This window comes from Cyprinodon tularosa, unplaced genomic scaffold (assembly GCF_016077235.1).
Source record: "Cyprinodon tularosa strain WSP-4 unplaced genomic scaffold, ASM1607723v1 ctg98, whole genome shotgun sequence".
NCBI lineage: Eukaryota > Metazoa > Chordata > Actinopteri > Cyprinodontiformes > Cyprinodontidae > Cyprinodon > Cyprinodon tularosa.
In genome coordinates, this window is record NW_024039762.1 from 3238987 (window position 1) to 3266009 (window position 27023).

Consider the following 27023-nt stretch of genomic DNA (forward strand, 5'->3'; position numbering starts at 1 on the left):
AATTGCCACATCAATCTCAAATGAAATAATTTTTGTTTATCTTTTTATTTAAGAAACATCTGAAAAGAGTATTTATTCCTACGTAGCCCTCTTTACTCATGTACCAAGCTTTGAACATCTCTGTTTGTCAACCAGTTCTGCATACATAGATAAACTCTTTTTGAATCAAAATCAGAATGAAATAAAGATTTGAATATATTCTTAAATATAGATAATTGATTACATTTCAGATTGTTTTTAAGCCTTTATTTTTGTTGATTGTGAGAATTTCCTACTGACAACAAATCCAAACAGCCAAGGTTCGAATATTGATTTAAACCAGTTAAAAAATGCACAGATATGTGAGCTTATTGAAAGCCCACAGCTTTATTCTGACTAGGAAGCAACATTTGAATACATTCTTTTGCATTGCATTTGACTATATGGTATGTACTGTAGGCAAAAGTCTAAAAGATTTAGGATGTGATCATACTGTAATTCGGCAAATACTGTATCATCACCATTGCATTAAAGCACCTTAGTGAGACTGGTAAAAAAATGATATAAGTATGACTGTTCTAGAAGCATGTAAAGTCCTTACAATGGGGCTGATGAGTATTCATTTTACCTACACAATAACCCTAAAAGGTCAGTGACTTTTGGGGGTCTTTCTAGACTAAACTAACCCTTCATTTCATTCCCACAAATCATATATGATCATGGATCAAGATGGCAGCTTAAATTTCTGCCCCAGATAACTGCCTTGACAGGGTCCTCTGGAGGAATGGGATAAACAGTCCAGATGCAGGTACCTAAAGGTCACCATAAGATTCACTAAAAGGACTTGAAGCTGGTACTGTAGAATAACCAGGGATTTGAGCCATTCCCTAGCTCAATTACTATTTTAAGGTTTCTATTTTAAGTTGTCTTTATTATTTTTGAAAATATGTCACAGGTTTAAAATGATGGGTTAAAGAATGCAGATCATGTAAAGCTAAACATGACAAGATCTTTTAATTCTATTGGAGGAGAACAGTTTTGGTCAAAGAGGAATCTAGACTAGATGAATAAGCTGGTTTTCCAAAACACAGACCTTTTATAGACCATATTAAATACGCTCATTTTCTCCCAAGTGGATTTTGTTTAGTTTAATGTTTTTCCAACAACAACTGTCTCTACAAAATGAAACCATATGCAAATCACCCAAACACGAAGAACACTGCAGGGTTGAACATTCAGGCTCTGTGCCATCAACAATAATGTGAAAATAGTGAAATAATTTTGATGCTTGCTAGTGAAAGAGCGTGCTGCCAGCTGTCAAATGGAAGACAGCTGCACACTAGCAAATCAGACCTTCATGGCATTTTAACGACATCACTGGAAATAGGATGCAGAGGGAATGCCTGGATGAAACGTAATTTTTAGACTTAATGGAAGAGGATGGTGAGTGGAAAAGTTGTTCTTGTTAGATATTACTTCTGCTGGGTTTTAGCAAGCAACCTGATAAATGTCTGGTAGTTTGTGGAGACATCCTATTTATACTCTAGTATGGGGCTATGTAGTAAAATTGGCCTGTAAGTTTTCTTATTGTTTTTCTTAAACTGCTTTCAGAAAAATATGTCTATTTTAAAGAGATTATTTTTTGTCAAGCTTTTTTTTTCTTGTCATCATGTGTAATAGACTGTACACAACTTTAAGACATAATGCCATTAGATGCTATAAGTAAATATGTCATGGCATAAAAGTTAGCTATAATAAAAAAATAATCTACAAAATCTTTGATAGTAAAGACTAATATGTAATGGAAGTAAATCTGTTATGCAAAAAAACAATCAGGAAAAAGGACTACTACAGTTCCTCGACTTTGAGTATAATGTAAACCTAGATCATATAGTAGAACTTTCTTAGTGCAGAAACTTAGTACCTATTTCCTGTAAAAGCTTTAGAGATAATGAGAATGCCACTTAAAATGAAATAAAAGCAGATATAAGCTGAAATAGTTTTTTTCAGGTAACAGTAAAACCTTACAAGCTAACCTTGCTGGGGTCAGTTTTTCCAGGAGTTGTAGTGCATAACTCGCTATCCACACATATAAGGGTAGTGTTGGACTAGTGGTTAGAGCAGTGCGCTTGTGCAATAAGAAGCTTATAAAGTACCCAGTTTGATCCCCACAGCCTCCACTCTGGCTCCCTGAGCAAGACCCTTAAACCCTGATTGCTGCACAGGCGCTGCACAATGGCAGCCCACTGCTCCCCAAGGGGATGGGTTAAATGCAGGTAAATTTCTCCAATGTGAGATCAATAAAGTTCAATTATTAAATATCCCTTTTTATCCTCCAATAGCCCTGCTGTTTTGTTTTTTTTTTTCACCATTTTGTTTTCCTTTGAAAGCTAGCCTAAGGTGGTGGGTTGATTTAATTTAGAAACTCACTGTGACTTTTTTCTGCCTGGGCCCTGACTTTTCTTTTTTGCCATGCAAAACACTGTAGCTCCATAGGGAGACCACCCAGGTATCTGAAAAAAAGTTTCCTTTTTTTTTTTGGAAAATTCTTGTTGAGCGACATGGCCTTACTTCACCCATACAGTGGACAATTTGAGTGTACTCATTGAATTTAATGTTTTGAGTTCCTCGCAGGGAATCCCCATCCCAACTGCATCATACTGTAGCCCTACCACCACATTCAGTGTGAGCCCGGTATCAGTCAGTTTCTAATGACTTTATGTTTTTTACATTTGAGGTCTACATATAGTTTTGAGATCTATTTCAGATGATTCTTTATTTTTGGTTCATAATGTAAAAAGGGGTTATAGATGACTGCAAACCCCTTCAATAATAATAAAAAAAAAATCTGATAAATAAATAAAGAGTATGTTGGATTTACAGAGGTCATCCCTTTTCTGTAATAATATTTTTATATCTAAAACATAAAAAAAGCAAAATCAAAGAAATCTGGTTAGGGTAGAATAGCTTCTCATAGCACTAATTAATCTCTTAAGCAGTGGCAGCAGAATTTAGAGAAGATCAAAAACATTTTTCTTTGATAATTCTAGCCATAACAATGACAAGACAAGGGCAGAGGAAAAATCAATACATTGTGCAGCCACTACATGTGATGGAGCAATGTTAGAGAGCAGCTCCTGAGGTGCTTCATTTAAAATGACAGATAGACCCAGTAACAATTGCACCTGCCAAACACAGAGACAAAAACATAAAATCTAGAACCCGGAGACACTAAGTCTTATTGATCCATTCATATATATATCAAGACAGAAACTGATCTTTTATTAGGGTTGCCTCTTAAAGGTGTCTATCAAATCCTGCAATGTCAATTACTGCAGCTCCATGTTCCATTGTAAGAATAAAAGCAAATGAATAATGTTGTTATTTTATAACACTTTAATCTAATGCTTTCATTTTATTTCAGTTTTCAAATCATGTTAAATGTGTAATGTCTGGTGCAGTGATTAGCGTGCAGTACCCATGTACGGCGGCCTTAGTCTTTGACGCGGGCAACCCGGGTTTGAATCTGGCCTGTTATTTTTTTTCTGCATGTCTCTCCCCCTTTCCTGTCAGCCTAATGTTGAAAAAACGAGCCACTGGTGCCGTAAAAACTCAAAAAAAGAGAGAAAAGTTTAATGTCTACATTTTAAATTTAATAAAACAGTTTTAAGATTAACAAGAGCTTTAATTAGGAAAAAAAGACCAATATGAGTTTGACTTTTGTTCTCCATTCTGAGGTGCAAGCATTTAGATACTTCTACTGGAATATATTACATCCTAAATCAACATAAGTGGAGTTTTGATTTTTATTTCCATAATAATGAGAGCTCTGTGACCTTGCACAACCTTTGCCCTGGGGAATATAAAGAGAAATAGTGCTCAACAACTTCAAAGTGAGGGAAAAAGGTTTCCATTTCAAAGCTGCACATTTTAAATCTAAGTTCAGTCATTTATGATCCATTTTACTCGTGTTATAGTACAAGAAAGAAAAAAAAAAAGAAAAGAAATCCAGACCCCAGGCACAGTATCGTGCAGGCTCAAACCACTTCAACTAGTAATAGATTTTTAGGAAGAGTGAAAGCGGACTGGAAAGTCTTTGTCTCTGCACAAAGATGACGTGCATAATACGGTTGCTCAAATTTCTAAACTTATATATGCTAGTTTTCTTGTCCAATTTCAAGACCAATTTAGGAATTTGCCACATCTTTAACTTGGAGTTTATTAGAGATAAATTTTCTCTGACAGCTGCTTTATTTGAAGATCACATCACAGCTAAGAAATAAGTGCCATTAAGAAGTCAGGTGCTGCACAGCCTTCTGAATCATTCAACGAGGAGCAAGAGGAGAGGGTCAAAATCAGACGAATAATCAATGAACTGTCAGGCAAAAGCCTGACAAGGTATTTTCTGGCACTTATGTTTAGTCACAAAATAATATAGGAGAAGTAGATTATAAAATATGCTTATATCTATTGCTGTGTGTGGAAGCAACACTAAAAATATCCTTTAGTGCCCCACAAATGGGGAAAATTCGCTCCCTGCATTTAACCCATTATATACCCCATTATACATATACCTTTATGCCAAATAACATAAGAGGTTGAAAGCGACGTTTAAGCTGTATAAGGGAAAAATAAAAGTACTCTAACTGTTTTGCAGAACAAAACAGCTAGGGCCGGATTTATCAAGATCCAATTTTGCGTGCAGTAATTTGCGCTCGCAAACTGGAATTTTGCGCGAGGGGCTGGACCATGGTTTGTGGGTGATTTATCAAGAGCGATTGCGTAACTGGTGGCAGGTGCAAAACTGTTGGAGACGCCCTATTTAAATGATGGTTTTGCGCGTTTTGTGGTTTGCGGCAAAGTAGTTTGTAGTTTCTACAAACTAGTGCATTAAGAAATTAAAATCTTACAGTGATATATAAAGAAAAAACTTTGGCAGCCTTTATTCCCTAAGGTGGTATGTGGCTGAATTTCTACTTCACTGCAGTAAAAAAAAAAACAACAACAAAAAAACAGGTGTTTTGTATTGGCCTGTAGAAAAATGCACATACCAAATGGCTCACAAGAAGTGACTGTGGATGAGATTACGCATCCCCGCAGCATTGGCATGTTGCTCCACAGGCGCAGGGGGAGAACCCCGACCCTGTCGGACAGCACTTCTTAAAAAACGAGATTGGGAGATCCCAGCTCTCGCTGCAACCGTACGCTGGAATGACCCAGATGCAAAAAAGTGCACCGTTGCAAGGAGTTTTGTGATATCTGGTATTGCGTGGGTCCTCCTTGTGGCTGGCTCCAAATCCATTCGGAGTTCCCCTACCAGCTCCAAAATGGCAATGCTGGATAAACGACATGTTTTGATGATCGTTTCCTCGTTCATTCCAAAAATATTCACACGGAGTGAAAAAATGCGTTCTCTGCGTCTCCTTGCTTCATTTCGATGTCTCCTTCTTGCGACAATAACCGCTGCCATGTGTGCGCAATTACGCATACAGACCATTTGCACCTTCTTTTGAAACGTGTCAAATATAGAGTCAGATACCGTTAGCAAAATTGTTTTTAGGTTTGATAAATCACTTTTCGAGTGCTAAATTAATATATTTACATGTTCTCCTCCCACAAGACGCACTTTTGCGTGTAAACACCCCATATTGCATATTCATTGCAGAAAAAGTACTAAATGGATATGACGCGCTATTTAGCACGTTTTAAAGACCAAATCCTTTTAGCACGCTGTTGATAGATCAGTTTGTACATTTTTTAGCGTGCGCAGTGAAATAGCTCACGTTTTTATACACGCAAACCTTTGATAGATCCGGCCCTTAGAGTACAGTTCTCTTCACACAGCTATGAAGGAAGATGTGACAACATTTTATGTTTAAGTTTCCACAGGCATCTCTAAAATATTTCCACAGCTTTTTGTGAAATCCTCACTTTCTTTTGAGCCACTGAAGAGTTCAACAGTTTCAATCAAAACACTTATAAAGACAACTAAATGAGAGGAAATGAAAACAAATGGAAATGAAAACAAAGCAGGATCACATGTGTGCAGACAAACCATGATGTCAATTTGGGACGTTTGTGACCAACATCCATCCATTTATGCTTTTTCTTTCCAAACCTAAGCTTTACAACCTCCTCTCAAAACACTCCCAGAGACTCCTCACAGGGACATGCGATGCCCCCTGCTGTGATTAGTTTAAAGACATTGCAACCCTCGCACTCATGCTCTTTGCCTGTTGACCTAAAGAGAGGGAAGAGCAAAATGGAGGGATAATCGTCTGAGTGTGCAGGACGGTGTCAGAGACAACATGGCCAAAGAACCTCACCCTTCAGGCTGCTCAGTGTCCTGCTCGCTAATCCCAGAGCCATATTGCTTTATAACAGACCATCTGCAACATCTCTCTCTGACTTAACAGGGGTAACTTGTAGGTAGAAGACTGAGGAACCAGGAGACCAACAAAGGACAGACCTAGCTTCCCAGTTGGCCATCTGAAAACAGGCACATCCAACAAAGGCTGGTTCTCTCTTGAACTATTAAGATGCCTCAGATTTCCAAAATGGAGATCAAAAGAGGTTGCATGTTTGGCAAGGTAAAGGATAGGGAGTGTCCGGCTAAAAAAAATTGATTTTTGATCATTTTATGCATTATACTGTTGAGTAGAACAAGCAACAGAAGATAATGGTGACCTCATGGTAGCTCACCTCCCAATGAGCAAAAAAAATAGCTTGAGAAGACAACATGATTTAAGTCCGAACATCATCTACATTTGGTTGAAAAGGGAAAGGTGAAAAGTCGTAATTTTCAGATCATTGAAAACTGGGTTTCCGACATCTTTTCGTCGTCTTTTATTGGACTAAAGTGGGACAAAATCAAACCACCAAACACAGCCCAATTTTAAATAACTATTTCTGTACTAAATCAAAACAATAGCTACGTTTACATGGACACAACTAATCGGATTGAAGGCCTGATCAGATCAAAAATGTTTCATGTAAACATGTCAGACTGAAGATTCTAATCCGATTCGGTCCGATCGGATCTAAATTTAATTCCGAAAGAGAGAGGTGGTTTTTGCCGATCGCCATTCCGATTGGCGTCCATGTAAACACCCATTCGGATCTTAAGAGTAAAATAATCTTCACTGCGCATGTGTGCGACGTCAGCGTGATGTTTTTCCGCCTTGTCAACAACAGGAAACCACCGGTCGCTCTCGCTCTTGTTGTGAACAACATGGCGGGAGGAGTCTAGGAACGCCGACTTATACAGTCAAGTTCATTTAAAGCTGCAGGAAGCAGGAATTTATCCTCTTCCTCTTCTTCCTCTCCACAGCCCACTCGCTCTCCCACGCCGGTTCAATCGCTCATTCTCTACATTTTCTCTCGGACATTTCGCTGCCAAGCGCTTTTTTCCTCCTCTCTCCTTTTTTCTTTCCGCTCGCTCCGAGCGCATCGTTTGTCAGGCCTCCCAAAAACCAGAAGCAGACAGAACTGCCAAGTTTGGCAGGAAGTTCTGCGCATGCTTAAAAGATTTAATCTGATCCAACGCTTGGTACATGTATACACACGTCATGATCGGATCATTTCATTTAGTGTCCATGTAAACAGAGATTTTGAATTTCCGATCAACCAAGGTTTGGATCGGATCGGGGAAATTTTGCGCATGTAAACGTAGCTTATGACGGGCCGAACAGATTTAGCGTAAAAACCAATGTCTAAATGACGTGTGGTGTTTCGGGGCTAATGGAGACATGCTTTAAAGTGTTTTCAAAAACAAAGTAAAAACAATTTTTCATCAAAAAGGGTTCAACCACCAGTATAACAGGAACATTTTCTGACATGCTCACTGCATTTAATTGTAAATGTAACAGAAGAGTTCTTTGAAAAAGAGTCCTCCCGTGTCTGCTATCTTAACAAGCTATGTATTATGTACTTCTTGGGTTTGCATTGCGAATTGGTTTACCATTCTAAATGCTCTAAATTAGATAGAAGCTAAACTGACCTCATTCATAACTTTTCGACATAAACATTCTGAAACATAAAATCCATGCCAACTCTGTCATTGAATACTTCTATGATTATGGTTTTCAACAACTTCTACTTCTTTTTCTTTGTGTACTTAGTAGATTAGTTTTATCAAGAGTCTTTAGATTAAATATAATTAACTTGGAGTTTAAGTATTTTTGTTTATGGACTCTTATATTTTAAATGGAAGTTGTGAATTTTCTCCCTATATCTACAGCTATCTGTCAACCATGGTTTGATCTTGACACAGTCGGTTGGACGTGTGTTCACAGACACCATGTGACATTCCAAAAGTCATTTGAGTAAATAAAATAAAGCTGCAACAGCATTTAATTGCATAACAAAGAACAAAAAACTTGACCTCAATACGTTTTGCAAGACTAGAGACTTTTTCCCCCCAGAGTACTTGGCTGAATATGTGAATAAGACCTCAATTCAACCAGTGCATGCTAAAGTTGTAAGTAAGGCACATAAAAAAAAAACATAAGTGTGACATCCTTTAATAGACTTACATCTAGAATCAAAGTTAAAAAATGCATCTTAAATTGAATCAATAAGTAGTAAAAATACCATATAGTAAATATAGGAATTCAGTGGAGGAATACAGAGTATTAGCTGCGGGTGGCTTTACCCAATAAAGCCATGAGTGTGTTTATGCACAATAAAAAGGCAGCAAGCAAAAATAAAAAAGGATTCACAATCCCTCTGAAACTTCCCCTTATTTCAATAAAACACACACAGATACTTTAAAAGTGCTGCTGCAAGATAAAAAATACTTTTTTTTTATCCCATATTGCCTATGGCACATTGGAACAAGAAATGATGTACCTCAAGGGGACTTTCTGCTTAATGGTTTTGAATGCCTTCAAATTTGTTGAGGCCTTTACAGATTCTAATGAACTAGAAGCAGATGTAACCTCCCAATCTATCTATCTATCTATCTATCTATCTATCTATCTATCTATCTATCTATCTATCTATCTATCTATCTATCTATCTATCTATCTATCTATCTATCTATCTATCTATCTATCTATCTATCTATCTATCTATCTATCTATCTATCTATCTATCTATCTATCTATCTATCTATCTATCTATCTATCTATCTATCTATCTATCTATCTATCTATCTATCTATCTATCTATCTATCGTTAAAGAAAAATGATTATTTTTTAGACTTTAATACAGTTAATCTTATGGCATGTGTAAAAGGTATGTTGTATACTCTCCTTTTCTCATATTTCTTATTTTGAACAAGTTTGTGAAGATAACCTTTCCTTGAACCAGATTACTAAATTTAAGTTTGTTCCTGAAAATTTATGGTGAGGCCCCCCGCATTCCACAAGCTGTCTGTGAAAGCTTATCTTGTGTTTTATGACCCTAAGAATTCTAGATGCCAGGACAAGCTTTCCGCCTTTTCTTGTTAAAACAAAGAAGCAAATGACCCCAGATGTTTGCAGTAAATAAGGGGAAGCTCTAGGCAGTGTCAGAGATGGCGTCTGGTTGGAGGACCGAGGGCCAGCCCTTTTTGAATGGATTAGATACAAGAGGATAAAGCTTTCTAAATAGAAGTTACAGATTAGATTTGCCCTTGCAACTCTCCAAAGATGTCTCTGTACTCTTTGCTTTCTTTCCTCCTATGTCAGGTAATGGAATGTATGTCTCTGTTGTTCTGCAGTTTCTGGTGTAGGTTTGTGCATTGTCTTATTTCTAAGTTTATGCATTGTCTTATATTGGATTAAACTCTGTAATTCTGTGATGTCAACACGCCTTGCTGATTTTCATAGTGACCACACGCAGCTCGCCGAGTGCACCTGGGAAAGGAAGAGAAACAGCCAACCTTTTTCCAAAGTTAACTATGTTAGAATATTTTCTTCCTTAACACTATCTATCTATCTATCTATCTATCTATCTATCTATCTATCTATCTATCTATCTATCTATCTATCTATCTATCTATCTATCTATCTATCTATCTATCTATCTATCTATCTATCTATCTATCTATCTATCTATCTATCTATCTATCTATCTATCTATCTATCTATCTATCTATCTATCTATCTATCTATCTATCTATCTATCTATCTATCTTGTTAACGGTTGCTGTTAAAGCAAATGTTGCTGTGAATTGAAATGGAAAGGCTCCAGAAGAAAATGCTGTGGCAGAAAGGGATGAAGGGATCGCAAAAATACCAAATCACATCACAAGCAAAGTGAATGGGATAAACTGCACAGCCCTGGTTTGCTGGTCGAAAGTTCAGCTTATTTAAACAGAATGACAGTAATCTTGGTCAACACTTCACTCTCAGAATGATGACTGGTTGATTGAGTCACGAGAAGCAATCTACTAGAAGGTCCTAGGTTAGATGAGGATGGAGCGAATGAGAAAACCTGGCATTGACAGAGGCTTCAGGGAGGGTGAGGAGGTGCAGGGACGAGCATAGATAGACCCGCTGAGTAGCCAGCGGCACAGATAGTGAGAGAAAAACTTAAGGATTGGACATAAACAAAGACGGTAAAAAAGATCTAAAGATACAGAGAGAGAATAAAGAACAATCACTTACGGACACATGTAGGTTGGATCCCCGTCCAGGTAAGATCTGGTAAACACAGCCTTGTTGTAGAGCCCTGTAGTATGTGTCCCTGTTGGCACTGGAAGTCTACTCTGCTACCCACCTGGCCACAGACAGGCAACACACAAGAGAAGAATCAATACACTGATGTAAATGCCAATAAGCTCACAGCTTCAAATCTAAAGAGCTTGAAAATAATACTGACGACTAAATGCTTCTTTTCTCCACTGTAATGATTATCTGTATTGTGCTGTGGTAAACAGAGAGTTATTCCAAAGCCGAGAACCTATTTTTTCTTCCCTGATATACTGAGATTACACAGGGTCGTCCGTTTTACTAGAGTTTAAATTATTTTGTTTTCACCTTCAGCAACCATTTCAGTACACCCCATAAAGCCAGCATGAAGACAGATTTTTCTCAGTTAGAGGTGTCCAAATGTAATTAGAAGTTGTTCAGAAATGCATAATGATGCAAGTTTGCACACATTTACAAGCACTAATCTGTATAAGCCGGTTCTGCTTTTATTGTGACACTTTTCATATCGGTGATACTGCTGAATGTTGTGAAGAAATTGTAAGGGTAAAAGGGTGGAAATAATGAGAGTGAGAGCAACTCATGGGAGCTCTCAAGCACACACGTTTTAATATTGATTTTGTGACACCAAATTTCACTTTTTCTCGACTTGTTCAAAAGTTAAAACCCACAAACACAGCACCAAACTATATCTGAAGAGAAATATATGATGTTCCCCTTTATATACACTTATATGAATTCCAAGCTTTTTTGTTTTTTCCTGGTAGCAACATCACACACTGAATAATGACACACTGTCTCAGAGTACACATGGCACTGCAAAAAATATAAATCTCAATAAGTTATTTTTTCTTAAAATAAGTGTGTTTTTTCTTGATTTGAGGAGGTAAGTAAGACACTTTGCCAATGGAACAAGACAATTTCCTTTTAAAATAAGAAAAAACTATTTTATCGTCTTATTTCAAGTAAATATTATCTAACTATCTTATTTTAAGAGTGAAAATACTCACTCCATTGGCAAATCATCTTATTTACCTGCTCAAATTAAGGCTAAATATACTTAATTTAAGCCATTTTTTACTTATTTCTGGATTGTTTTTGCAGTGCACTAAATAAAAAACAAACAAACATATATATATATATATATATATATATATATATATATATATATATATATATATATATATATATATTTCCATGCAGGTTCAGGTTGAATTTAGCCTGGGACAACCCTTTAAAGATGCTAGGTTTCATCCAAATACCCCCAAAGCAGAGCTGCTCAAACTAGAAAGACACTTTATTAATGTAGAATGAATAGATAAGTCTTTACAACTTAATTTCAGATTAAAGGTTACATTTCTAGACTTTTTTTTTTTTATTGTAGTCTAAACCACTGGATACTTGAGGATCAAGTAGAGAATTTTGGAATTTTGTTGAGAAACATCTGTTGAATAAAACGATAACAAGAACTAGATATGGATACTACAGACACCGGAAACTGACAAGGAGGAAAAACATACATAGTGTGTTCAAGAATTACCCATTCTTTTCCAAGAGACTAATTTTCCAAGAAATAAAATACTAATTTGTGGTGACAAAGTAATTCTTAGTACTCAAAAAATATTAAGAATATTAATTCTACCTAGGAACTAATTCCCTTGAATGAATAAGTTCAAGGGGATGATTTCAGAGTGAAACGGCTGAGTTTACATCTATTTACAAAGCAAATCAAAAGATCTTTTGCTAACATATATTCAATATATTTTACACTTAACTATATCATCTTGTTTTAAAATATCAAGACCAAATTAAATGTGAATAGTTAAGCATAACTTTGAGTATAGCATTACTAAAAATAGGTACCATGCTATTAAAATAATACTAGAAAAAATAAAAAGTTGAGCCAATCCTTGAAAAGAAACTTAAAGCTTATGCTACCATTTCCATCCTGGTCCAACAGTGCTGACAGAGCTACCAGCTCTCCCACAGTGTCTTGCTCAAAAAGTGTTTGAAATGTGAGAGGATTCATAGATTGAATTCCCAGTATTTCAGCCTTCACATGGCTGGAACTAAAAAAAAAAGGTACTCAAAATCCGGCTTTCAGTATTGCTTACAGTGGCTTGGGTTTTTAAAACAATATTTTGCATTTATCTAAAAAATCAAAGAGCATTAAGACATTTTGAAATAGTCCCTTTCGCTCATCTTACCTTGAAACCTGTAGAGTAATTCATGAAGCCATGCTCAGGCGTTCCTGGATTTTCGCATGTGCTTCTGGAGGGCTCTGTTAAAAGAAAACATTGTGGGCATAGCAGAGTTACAAGAACAGCAAAGCATATAATATGACAACAAAAAAAGATTGATAATTAAAAAGTCATAGCTCCAAGGAGTGCTATGTACCGGCAGAAAATTACTGAAGTGGGGTGCTAACGTGAGCAGAATCACCTGGGAAGGATTTATCCACTTCACAACGAGTTTTTACCTCTAAAATTCAATTGAAATGAATACTAATTTGGCAATTATCTGAATGTGATGAAACATTTCTCTAGCATTTATGCACTTAAGATAAGCACAACAAAATACTTTATTTACTGTTACCTGATAACATCAAGATAATTTGCCATAAATGTTTACTAATCAAAATACTGGCCATTTTAATTGGATTGCAAGAATACTACTTCATAAAATTGGTCTTTCATTTCAGTAAAAAGAAAATTAACATGTTTTAATCCTAACAAAATACATGTAATGATTTTTTATGGAGAAATACAATACCTATACATCGAGGTTGAGATTCACTCCAAGTCCCATCCTCTTGGCAAATGCGTGTTGTTGATCCGACAAGCACATAGGGGGCGCTGCAACTGAAGGCCACCTCTGACTTGAAAATGAAACTGCGTCCTTCTCGCCGTCCTTTGGAAGGCACACCAGGATCTCCGCAGAACTTGGCTGAAGATAGAAAGTAATATTTTAGACATGTTACAATAAAAAAGCAAAAACAAAAAAAAATAAAATAAATAAATATATATATATATATATATATATATATATATATATATATATATATATATATATATATATATATATATATATATATATATATATATATATATATATATGTGTAGCTGTTTTAAGGCTCTAAAGATAATGATGTAGGTGTATATGTTTATTGTTTATAATGAAAGAAAACAGAATTTCACAATAGTCACACAGTTTGAAAAAAGGAACAGCCATAGTGTTTAACACACTTTTTTTTGCATGAAAATACAGTAAACTTTGCGAGTGGATTCAGTATAACAAGTAAAGAGGAACATGCATTGATAAAACAAAGTAGCCAGCTGTCAGTCAATGTTGCTGGTAATGACGTGAGCAGCTCCTTAAGATTAGAGCTGTTTCTAATCAACATGGATAACGTCTTTCTTCCCGACATACTGAGCAAATCACAAGAACATTTAGTGTTTGACCTCAGCGAGTGGCTTTTTTAGGAACTCTATCATTCAATCTGTTGGTCTCCAAGGTTTCTCCTTTCAGTCTGTGTTTCACACATGCTGAACATTACAGCTCAGCCAGTCACCTACAGTTACATCTCAGCTCTCTGCTGCCGCTCATTCCTGGAGAAATGTTTCCTCAAAATTTGTTTTGATTGATAGAGTTGGAGTAACTGGCTGTGTTTGATTGCTTTACTAAGGAAGATCATTTATGTAAGTAATTCATTCACAAAAGGGAAACTACAGAAACTACAGAGTAATTACAGTAAAATATCTCACACACTCATTTCTGGTCATTTTTATGAGTACACTGCAAAATCATCTACAAATAAGTAAATATTTCCTAAATTATGTGAATTTTTCCTTAATTTGGACAGACTAATAAAATGGTCACATATCTGGCAATGTAATTAATATAAGGTAATAGATATTTTTTTCTTATATTTAAAGTAAATCCTCTCATTGCACTGGTAATGTCTTACCTAGTTTAACAAAACGAGGAGAAAATACCTGTTTGAAACAGATATTCATGCTAAATTTTAATCTTATTTTTTCAGGGCTGTGTGTGTATGGTTGTATCCGTGTTGCCCTGTGGTACTGGCATCCTGTCCAGGGTGTACCCCGCCTTTCACCAATAGACTGCCATAGCCCACAGACATTTTGACCCTGACAGATACGTAGGTGGAAGAAGATGGATGTATATTTCATTTTTTTTTTTTTGTGGTATATGAGTAACCGCTGTTGAAAACTGAAATTAATGTGTCACAGAAAATTAACAAATATTTCTAAAGAACATACTGAAAGAACTTCCTTTTAAGTAATTTTCTTTACTACATGCGCTCAGGACTTGACTCGTCCTGCATTTACATACATAATACATCAGTGTGGAGCCTTATACAATCTCAGTGGAGTTTAGGTCTATTAATTTTTTGGCCAATCTGCATTAAACAAGTCATTGGTGCTTTAGGTAGTGTGGATAGGACCAAATCCCACTGGAAAATGAAACCAGCATCTTCAGCAAAGGGAAGCAAAAAAGTGCTCTAGAATTGCATTGCAGGCGGCTGGGCTGACTGCACTTAAGAACACAGTGAACCAAGTATGACATTTAATAGAGTTTGTTTCACAATCTCCCTAAGGCTACAGTAACACAGTTACTTTTTGACCCTTTCCCAGCACTTTTTTCAAGTAGGAGTCTCTGCAGCGCCTAAGTGAGAGTTTCTTGGGTGCAGGAGGAGTTTGTGTTTGGCATGATTGATCCCATCAACCTTTGTGGGAAGAGTTTGTGTGACACGATTTGTCAGGATTCAAATTTATGGTGGGGTCCAAAGAACCAATGACAATCAAATTTCAGTGGATTCTTTCCCACTCCCAAGGAACTGTAGTACAGCTGCTAACTAGGGTTTCAAGCTGTAGTGCAAACCTGCAATCAGCAAGTATTCTCTGCCACTTGATTTGTAAAATTCCTTATATACTTCAGTACCAGCCATGTCTGTAAGTGTGGCCTTGTCTCAAGCTGCTGCTCATCTTGAAACATGGAAAGTGACAGGATGTTGAATGTCTCCACAGAGTACTTTTGTCTACTAACTCCAGACTGAACTAAAGCCAAAAAAGACAAATTTCTACCACAATTTCCTACATTTAGTAAATCTTCAGGTTTATATAATGTTAGCCTTGCACACAGGATTAAACACAATGCTGCCCACATTTTCCAATTACGTAATACTTTTCCGTATTCATGTATTTAATTATACAGTCTGTAATCAGAGAAAAAAAAATCATTTTTCTGAACTTGAATGTTTTTAATTACATTTTTTTACCTCATTCTTTTTTTAGTTAGTGTGCAATGTTTTAACCTAAAAATAAATTGTCCATCTGTAGTGCAATGTTTTTTATAGCGCCAGGGAAAGTTCTTTTTTTTCTTAGGTTAAAAAAATTCTTCATTATTTATATTTTTATTGAGCTGAGTGTTACTGAAACCTTAAAATAAATGCTTGGATAAGTAAAAAAAAAGTATAAAAAGTGATAAAAACTTGGGTCTCTAATGATTAATCTAAGGAAATTGTTTTTCAACAATGATTTCCAAATACCGGGACAGTGCAATGATATTCTACCTTAAGCTTACTTGTTAATCTATTGTATTTTTTCCTTTTTTTAAATGTATCATTGATCGTTGTTACCTTGCCACCCATAAAAAACTGCAGGTAGTTGAAGGATTGCAGATCTTTTAACTCAGGAATAATTGTGGGCTACTGCTGTAGCCATACTTGATAAGACTAGAAGTCCCCATAATAGATTAAATTGCAGCTTTGTGCTTTGCTCTCTTTGATAGGCTTTTTAATTATATTCATATGACCGCAAAAATTATAATCTTCCTATTTTAGTTGAAACATTTTCAAGAGGGGAATTATTCATTTTTTTTTTACATTCCTCGGGTTGTAGAAAGTTCTTTTGACACATGCAGATACTTGGACAATCTTGTCGCAGGATAAATAGTGCATGTCTAATCACTTTTGTGTTTCCAGCAATCAGGCTTGTGGGTGAGTTGTTACAGTAGGTGTGTGAATATTCATCTTGGCAGCAACACGGACTTGAGGAAGGTCATGGCTCTAAATTTTAGATCAAAATAATTAGCAAGTGAAATATTAATTTCTCTGACAAGGCCTAGGGGTTAACTCAACTGGAACCATTTACTGCTCTCTAAGCCTCTTGTATTACATTGCTTATTTTAATGGGACTCCAACCACGGCCTAAGCAGGAGAATCCTGATAGATTTCCACTTCTGCTACATCAATTTATTGCTCACAGGCATCCAATCAAACCGGCTGGAATAATTTATGCTGAGATAGTTGGAAGGTAAGCAACCCTTTATTCTCCCAATGCCTCTTTCTGTTTACCACTTATGACCCCAGTGATCAGTAAATGTTGCTTATTAGCTGTTCGTGGTTCAGCTGCATTTGGTGAGCATGAGAGAGAGGGGGGGAGTCAAAGTATTTAGTCATGCAGCCAGGGCACCACAGGATCAAGCTAATAATGTGGCAGATGCTTCTCCAGACCTGGCATGTGCTGCTGCACGGAGGTCTGCTGAGAGAGATAAGTTCCCGCTTGCAATCCTCCTGCAAGTCATGAACTAACAGGGCGTCCAACAGCCAATCCGTGACACAACCGATACCCACAAAAAGAGATTAAAATCAAGACTGTCCTAGAATGACTGGATCAACTTCAGACAGCAAAATATCTCAGAAGTCATTGTTTTCAGCACCATGTACTCCCACGGTAAATGAATATCAAGACAACAAGTCTTTAATGAAAAGTATCAACCGTGTTCAAACCACTTTTCCTTTGACAACAGAGAAATATACCAACCTCTGGATGGATCGGAAAACAATCCTTGTTCCTTATCGAGTGGCACAGTAAACCTTAGCATTCTGTTCGTATTTCTTGGAGCGTTGACAATGCAGGCAGAACAGGTGACATGCACATCAGTCAAATTTCAAGCCATAGGAAATAATGTACTGTTTTATGGATAAATAAGAAAAATGCCCCCAAGCCAAACCAAGCTCAGCATATTTAATGTGCTGCTGAGTATGTGTCTATGTATGTGTGTAGAAGGAGTCAGATTGAGAAATGCCAAACTTTTTCTTCTCTCTCTCTCACTGCCTCGCCTCTTCCTTGATGAATTATCAATGCTTTGAACTCATCAGTATGCAAAGGCCAGATACACAGATTCAAAGTTGGGATCATAGACCAACAGTATCTCTGCAGAAAACTAAAAACTGGCATTCTCAAACACTGAATTTAGCCCTTCCCTGTGTGCTGTTAGAGAGAGCATGAACATGCATCCTAATCCTGTTTGGCTGCAAATTTGAAGAAAAGATTTGTGTTTGCAGAGCCTCACAGTTTTGCTGATCTGAATTTGAATGCGCAGAGCTGAAGATGATTTACAATTATAACTAAAATACACAGCAGTGCAGCTTTGCTATGTGAGCTATGAAAAGGAAGGGGAGCCGTGACTTTAAAACAGAAATTTGTTCTAACAAAATCACATCCTCTACAGGTTTGTTTTCTTTGAGAAAACACTTCAATTGTGACTAAATAAAAATTGTTCATTAATTCTTTCAGGTTCTGTGGTTATTGGGGGTGAATATTTTTAAGTCTGTGTTACGTGCCCTGATTTATTTACTATTCTTTTTATTTATTATTTGCTCAGTGTGTGTTATTTTACCTAAATTAATTAAGGTTTTCAAATGCATCATATTAGTAAATGCACAGGGTATAGTTATGATACACAGTAAGCATTAACACTAAGGATTTAGCTTTTTATGATGACTCCCTTTCTCACATCTGCTAATACCTGGGACTGGTATAAATAGTGCTTCACTGACATTTTAATACATAGAAAGTAGCCTCTTCTACACTTAATATGATCACCATTTTATATCTTCTCCTCGTTCACTGCTTTGAATCGTGTGTTTGCTTATGTAAAACAAAAGTAATTCATCACTGCTTTGCCGCTGAGTATGCAGCAGAGGAATCAAGTTCTTTACAGAAACATGGTTACTGAATGCAGTGGTTATTAATGTGCAGTCACGTCTTGTGTCAGCTTTGCACAACTGTCGAAACCTGCACCTATGTTATTGGCGATGGAGCTATTAAATATAATTACTGGGTTAAAAACAGTTCTGTGGTCAGACACACTAAACACCAGACAGGAACAAAAAGTGCTTGCTTACATCACAGCAGGAGGTTGTTGAGAAGGTGCTGATGTGGAAAAATGATTGCAGTGTGTTGAGGGATGTCACTGCTCATCATAATTGAGGTGGACAGTGTCTGGACATGGTACATTTACCATGTGGAAACCTATCCATTACATGACTAAATGACAAGTTTGACTAAAGCAGGGATGAGAACAGATACTGAGGCAGCTGAATGTAAACACACATTTGGTTATGAGGCATAAATAAAGTACAAATCTGGACTTTAAAAATCTGTTTTAGGTTTTGCATTAAGATAATGATACAATCCCTCTTATTCTAGATAGCAGGATGGGCCTGCAGTGGGTCAAATGCTCCAGTTTTATAAGTAAAAAAAAAAAATCCGGAAACCGCATTGTGCATTATTCTGTCCTCTGACTGTAGATCACATTTTTAGGTCGAGCCTATAACCTTTGCTGTGGTTGTTATGGTAACTTTATGTTCTTGTTAGAAAACCAAAGTCCACTCCAGCAAAGAGCAGCTCAATTTTTTGGAAATATAAGTATGATTAGTTTAGGCCAATACTCAAATCAACATAATTTAAAAGGAATTACTTGTTTACTTTAGAATAAAACTTTATAAATTGTTAATTTCTGATAGCATTACTCCTGAAGCCATTTTGTTTTGCTTTTTGTACTGATTTGTTGGGCAAGCTGTGCAGTTCACACCCGCTGACTTCTCCTGATGGGCATCCCTTTACTTTCTGCTTGGACTGTTCATCTTCTGCTCCTCCAACCACAGAAGAAGCTCAGGGATCTTAACCGACCGCACCAACAGTGGATTAAGTTATTAATCTCAGCAGTCTGCCTCCTTATTTGGATGTAATTGGAAATGTTTGACCTTAGCTTGGTATTAAATGTTTGTTAGCTAAATGTAGCTGCTTGCTGGTCTAGGTATTAACTGAGTGTTTGGCTTAAGGCTTGTATTATACTATATGTAAAAAATGTGAGGGCTTCTAAAGGCTAAATTAGGAATCTTAGAAGAAGCATAGTTTATTAGTTTAGTTATACCAGTGTCTGAAAGCTGTTTTGATTTAGCTTATTTGGTAAGTCAAGCTCTTGTAAATTAATCTTTAAGTTTAGATGAACAAAATTTTTTTCTAGCTCTGTTGTATTAGAGAGCTTATTGGTTTTGTTAATTGTTCCCTTGTTTTGTTCTTAAAGAACACCTTCTGTCTCCTGTTTTGAAAGGTTTTGTTCCCTATTCAAATCATTTAGTTGTGGTCTAAATAAAGTGGAACTAAAATACTTAGGTCAGAATTTTTCATTATTCTTTAACCAACTTGCTTTATGAGGCCTCCTTTAATGCAAAGACCCTCGCCCCCTAACATGAGTTAAGTTGGATGACAATGACAATGACTGTTTCTTTTAATCATTAAGCATGATAAAGGGCCTACATGATGAAAACCAACTTTTTTGAGCTTTTAACTATGTTATAGTGCTATTCATTCATCAAGTTCTACTTAAAAAAAAAAGAAGTTATTTGGCTTGTTACATGCATCTTTGCGTAATATCAATGAGCCCATTCCTGTTTGGTAAAAACCAGCAATTGGAGAATAAATATGTCAGAAAACCAGCAAATGGAGAATAAATACGTAAGAAAATCATAAATTTTAGAATAAATATGTAATACTGCCCAATCCAGGAAGCACCTACTTTGACCATGCTGTGCCACCATTTCTAACAATTATTTGCATTCTCCCGTCAGCGCGAAGGGTGATGGGGGGTACAAAGTGCTCTGATTCTGGCTCATAATTGAGATTAGGGTCTTACAGCAGCTAATCTCTACAGAGCAGAAACCTATCTTTTTAGCTAATATCTAACATGAGAAAATCTTTTTTTTTTTTTTTTTTTTTTAACTCAAGAGGTTTGTTCAGCCATTAAAAGTGGGATGATAATGCTTCTGAAATCGACGGCACTCAGACAAGAAGAGGCGGCTTATCTTTGAAGTCAAGGGTTTTTCTGCATGGTTTGAAGAAAGCAACTATATTTTATACCAAATTTATAATCAGTAGTGCTAGAGGCATTCTTAATCGTATAATTGCCTAAAGGTGACTTTGAATGGCTTAAAAAGTTTTATATAAAATGTAACAATAATATATAATTGAACTTTATTGATCTCACGTTGGAGAAATTTACCTCTGCATTTAACCCATCCCATTGTGGAGCAGTGGGCTGCCATTGTGTGGCGCCCAGGGAGCAGTGTGGGGTTAAGGGTTTTGCTCAGGAACCCACAGTGGAGGTTGTGGGGATCAAACGGGATACTTGCACCCTTCTAAGAGCTCAAGCGCACTGCTCCAACCCACTAGGCCAACACTAAGCATTTCGTAGTAGTAACACAAGCTATCATTTTTTTTCAATAATGTCACAGAAAATATTTTCACACAAGCTACATGTTAGAAATCTTTCAAACGATCAATGCAACCACAATTTGAGTAGACATTTATTTCTAAAAAACATTTAAAATACTGTGAGAAAAAAGTATTGTTAGTGACTGGATTGCAACCAGAAGTCTGTGAGCCAATACTGTGAACCAAATGATGACAAAACATTAACATAAATGGAGAAACATGAGAAGACTGAGAAAATGTGACCTAAACAACATCTGAAGATATCCTTTTTATCTTGAGAGACTAAATTTAATTTTTGGGGACTTTTAGAGACTCTTAGTACAAAAAATATATATATTTCAGAGCTCAAAGAATGGGTATTGCATGAAAGGCTTTGTAATACAGAACTCTTAATTTCCATTTTCGCATTTACAAGTGAACAACTAGAACAATTTCCATTAATATTTAAGCAAAATCTTAACCAACCACAGAAATGCTGTGATGTTTTTATGATTTGTTTTAGACAGAGATCATTTAAAATATGTTTCCCACTCTGAGTATAGGGGCTGGGAAAGTGGCAGCTCTGCACCTGTACAAATTATTTGCACTCTAGATCCCAAGGGAGCACAAAAGCAGCTGCTACTTGTTAGGAAGGATAAGCACAATATGTGGTTTGACAAGTCTTCAAAGGTAAAACCAGAAATTGTTCTTAGAAGTGTTGCTGAGAATAATAGAATTCTAAGCATGTCTAAAAAGCTGCTGAATATGGCAGCTATGCACATTTCATAGCTAGATTGAATCAGCAAAAGAAGTGACAGGAAACATCATTGGGAGACATGTCAAAATAAGAATATCTACAAAGTAGAATAAGAAATATCATTTTGACGATGATGTTGCTTTTGTGATTACTCAATTAAAATTGAATGATTCTGAATAAATATGCTCTCTATCTATTTTCCCATTAACTCTCATCTGCCATCCTAAAAAAAAAAAAACCCACTATAATGTTGTCACTACCACATTTCACCTAAGTAGTAGCGTTAAATATGCAATAAATGTTTTCTCTTTCTTTTTTATAACTGGAACACCTTTCACACACTTCTTGTGCCTTCTTTAATCACCTGGGGCAAACAAAAAAAAATAACCAACCACAGCTTTTTTCACATTGACTTTGCTCCTTACAAGGCAGAACTGTAAAGTGTGTTACAAATAGTTGTCCCGACCATTGGTGCCATAGGCCTCTAGGCTATTTCTTTTTTTTTTTGGCATGTTGGATAGAACTCTAATAAAACACATTGAATTCTATTGCCCTTACAGGAATAAATAATTATCCCAAATCACTGTTAAATAACAAACACCTATATAACAAACAGCATCCCAAGCTACTGTGTAAAAAACCCAAGCAGCCTATTATTTGCATCCCAGAAGGACCCATATGGGAATGTGTACGCTTCTCTGGATACATAACAATTCATCAACTTCTGTCACAGCCTGACACTTTTTTTTTTTTTTTAGCATTTAATGACAGCTAAAGCAAAAAACAAAAAACAAAGCTGTTTATCTTAAACTCAAACTATTGTATCTGACTGAACAGCATGGTATAGTTACAGTAAACAATATCAATCAACAAACTTCTAATTTTCTTGACACCTTTAGACTGCTGTAAACTGGATCTGTCAAAGAAACATACAGCCTCCAATTACAGCTAATGCCTGGGTTATAAAAATGATATAAAATAAAATTAACTTTGTCCATGTTAAGATGGGGAAGATTAATTACCTTTCCTTTATAATTAACATTCAGGAGTCTGAACACTGAAGGAAACAAACACATGTAAGTACATAGCCACTTAACATTTCACTTCTTTGTGACGTAATGCCTGACTGATTCAGATGACAGTGAGACACTGTTTGAGCAGCCATGCATAGCAGAGGTTATTAGTACACTTGCAAATACCTCCCAGAGAAGGTATTAATGGAGTAGGGAGAATAAGGCAATTCATTTATGAGTCTACTAAGATCATAATCTCCATCAACACCACAGCTCTCACCCAGAGGGTAGAGTGCAGTTCACTTGATTTTAATCTACATATTATTTAGAGGAAATTATCCTTTGTACCCATTTTTCATTATAAACAGGTAGAAATTCATGCAATATAAAATGAAATAAAAATTAAATAAAAAAAAGAAAAAAAAAACTGGGGTAAATGAAGATAACAGCAGCAAATCAATTCCTGACTTCCAGACTAACCAAGTCAGCTTTTCTTCTCACCTCAGTTCTGACTTCTATTTATTATTCATGAATACCATTATTTTAATTAATTAGAAAAACAAATCACTGAAAATTGCAAACGTTTACAACACACTTTATAAAAAGGTATATGATGCTAAAGAGACAACTCTGAGACAAGCAGTAAAATATATTAAAAATGCAAGAGCTGTATATTGCCGTCAAAGGACATATTAAAGGTTACTTTTTATGTCAAAAATTCCCACATGATAAAAAAAAAAAAAACAGAATGACTTTTGCTGACTAAATTATTTAAGTCCTGATTTTACCGTTTTGTGAGAAAGGGAACGGTTTGTAATTTTGGTCATATACTGTCCCCCAAGTAAAAAAAGCCACTACTTTTATAATTTAAATCAGTAATATGATTTTATAAATAATAGACATGAAAAGAACTGTTGGCTAAAATGTTTCATTATACATTACAAATGGAGTATTTAAGATTAAGTTTTGATGAAACAGATAAAAACCCATTTCAGACATAGTCCAAACTCCCAGTCTATACACCAAGAGATGTTCCCTATAGATTTCTGTAATTACCATCAGAATAAGCATGTTGGGAGGTTTAAATCAAGAAACAATAGAGTGACTTACGCAGGCACTGAGGCAGGTCTCCGCTCCATGTGCCATTTCCTGTGCAGGTAAGCACAGCGGGGAAAGATAATTCATAGCCAGGCAGACAGCCGTAGCTCACACTGGAGCCCCACTCCAGGACTGAGCCCTCCAGCAGCCCGTTGGGGATGGACGGTGGTGTGGGACAAGTTACCACTGTGGAGAAGGTTTGCACAAAGATACAGAGTTAAATAAGAATGAATAATAGAAGTGGAGAAAGCAATAATGTAATAGCAGCCTATAGCCTACGTATATAACAATAACTGCCATTGAAAAAATAGCTTTTGCATATGTAAATATACTGAGTGAACCAATAATCTAATGCCAGACCAAGACTGAAATAATGTTTTAGAGCAAATATTACAATAATCATTTGGTAATAAGAGTTGGAAATACTCCTTAGATTTCACAGTAGTTAATTTTCTTTATATATGTATGAAGGTAGAAACTGACATATCTAAGCAATGAAGGGCATATTATTTCATTAAAAAAAAAAATAAATTCTTGAATTGTCTCCTCAAATCATTATTAAAAGAAGCTTGCTGTACATCTATGCTTGAATGAATTATTATTACATCCACTAAACTTATTGTCTTTATGCAAATTACAGAATACAGGCCCATATTTCTGTTAACCATGATGAATTTCCACTTACATGTAAAAAAACAACATAATATTCTAGATTATAATATTACCTGAGACCTAAAAACATAAATATTAATAAAGAAAGGTGGGCTAAATAAAAAGTAACTTTAATATTCTGCTTATTTTTAATATGACTAATGAGCCTCATTGGAATCATATTCAAACTAATTTAACATAATAGAAAATCAAACATTACAAAAAAAATGTAATCATATAACCGGCTGTCAACTGATGTATATACAGATATTAGTCGCTCAGCTGATTTTTAAATCAAAATGGATTAGAACGGATTAAGAAAATAAAACCAAAACAATAAAATGAAACAGTGGATGTATTTTACAATCTAGATTCTTTATATTTCACATTTTATGGAGAATAACAACATAAATTCTTGTAAGTATAAATTTTACTCGATATATGCTTGTAGAAAGAAATATTCAGTATCTGAAAATATATGTTTTAAAGCTTAGGGTGAATCATGTATGGTGGTCTATAAGAAGTGCTAATGATTCTCTGCTTTTAAACATAATAAACAAGCAAAACATTTTAATAAAACAAGAAAAATATTTTCCAAACTGTAGTTTTCATACAATTCTACAAAAGTAGAGAGACATCACTTTTTCTGCTTTCAATTTAAAAAAGTATCAAGACTTAACTGAAGGATAACCACTTAAACAGGCTTAAACCAATTAAAATCAGCTGAAAGTTAAAGGCAAGATCTTAATTCAAGATCTGGTTTAAACCTGGATGTTGTAGCTTTATGTGATAATGAACAAATATTTCTGGTGATGATGAAACATTTTAGGTGTTAAAATGTAGATATTTGACTCCAAATGGTTAAAACGCCCTTTGCCTAAATTCTAATCAAACTCAGTACAACAAAGCATTGAAATACATCATGGACATCAAAATGCAAATACAAGAACATACTTTAGTCAAATTGGACTAAAATCAAATTCTATCTTTTTTAACTAAGGCTTAAGCTATGTTGAGTTCTTAAGGTAAGATCTGGGTTTTATGAGGATATTAATAAACATGTGTACTCTAGGATGTAATGAGCTGTAAAATATGTTTAGCTGCAAGGTACTCGTGTGCATCTTGTAATAGTGTCTTATCTGTCTTTTTGGGAGATGTTGTTTTGCAGAATACCTCAAACCTAGATTGTGTAAAGAAAGTAAATCAAAAGGGATCATGCAAGTCTTTCCACAGTTTTAAAATTGGAGTTGAAAATCAAAATTTTTGTTTGTTTTCGTAGCTCAAGCTGTTTAGTTCTGTTTAGTGTTGCATTCCAGATGGTGAAGCTGGTATGTTTTAATCCAGGATAGTCCTGCGTTTTGCTCCACCCATCATCGGAGCATTTCTGGTCAGCTTTCTTTGTCCCTTTTATAAAAATGTATGAGAGTGAGGATTGCGTTATTATGATGCTGTAGGGCAGCATTTCCCAACCCTGATACTCAGGGTCAACCTTCCTGCATGTTTTAAATGTGTCTCTGCTCCAGTACACTTAACAGAAAAGATTTCATTACCTCCTCAGCAGCAATCAAGTGCTGCTGAAGCCTACCAATCACCAATTCATTCAGGTCAGGTGTGTGGCAGCAGCCAGAAGCCTAAAATATGCAGGACAATGAGCCTTGTGGACCATGGTGGGAAAAATAAAATCTGTTTAGCATTAAATTAGAATTCTGCATATAGGTGAATAAGTTCCTAATAATTTTATCTGACAAGAGCACCTTCTTCCACATGTTTTCGGTGTCCTCCACATAACATGTAGTGAAACTGAATATCAGCCTTGTTATAGTTGCCCTTCATAAATGGCTTAAAGGTTGTTGGGAATCAAACGTTGCATCTAGAGTCCATCTGTGTTGCTGATTATTTAGAAATTTACCAGTTCTACTTTACTCTTCCCATGTCTGACTTCCTTTATGGCTTATCTGGTTTTTCAAAATTGCCATGCTTACCTCAATTTTCTGACAAAAGTAGACTATGGAGGGTAGCAGTGCCAGGCCGTCAACTGGAATTACCATACGGACTTGAAAAGCTTCTATTTGCAATGAAATAGAGGACGCATTGACGAATAAGTCTTGGTGAATGAGGGGTCTGGCCTTCATGGAACACATGTATTTATTGTAAGAATAAATAACACAAAATGCTCTCCATTTATTAATTATGTGATTGAAGCCAATCAGTTGCATTAGATTGAATTCATTGTTCGTACAGTAGGGGTTTGCAAAATACAATGAAATTCACAGTCAAACTGAAAAATTGAGACAAAGTTCAAGGATATAAACACTTTAATAAGAA

General features: G+C 35.8%; 1 protein-coding gene across 3 annotated transcripts in view; it reads right to left on the reverse strand.

Moving 5' to 3' along the window:
- The window catches only part of LOC119777104 (CUB and sushi domain-containing protein 3-like), a 319759-nt gene that overhangs the window by 17374 nt on the left and 275362 nt on the right, over window positions 1-27023 (reverse strand). For all 3 annotated transcript variants that reach the window (XM_038275900.1, XM_038275898.1, XM_038275899.1), the window contains exons 60-63: window positions 24060-24233; window positions 13387-13560; window positions 12822-12895; window positions 10573-10684 (exon numbers count right to left, since the gene is read on the reverse strand). In XM_038275900.1, coding sequence (XP_038131828.1) covers window positions 10573-10684; window positions 12822-12895; window positions 13387-13560; window positions 24060-24233 — 534 coding nt within the window. The remainder of the gene's footprint in view (window positions 1-10572; window positions 10685-12821; window positions 12896-13386; window positions 13561-24059; window positions 24234-27023) is intronic.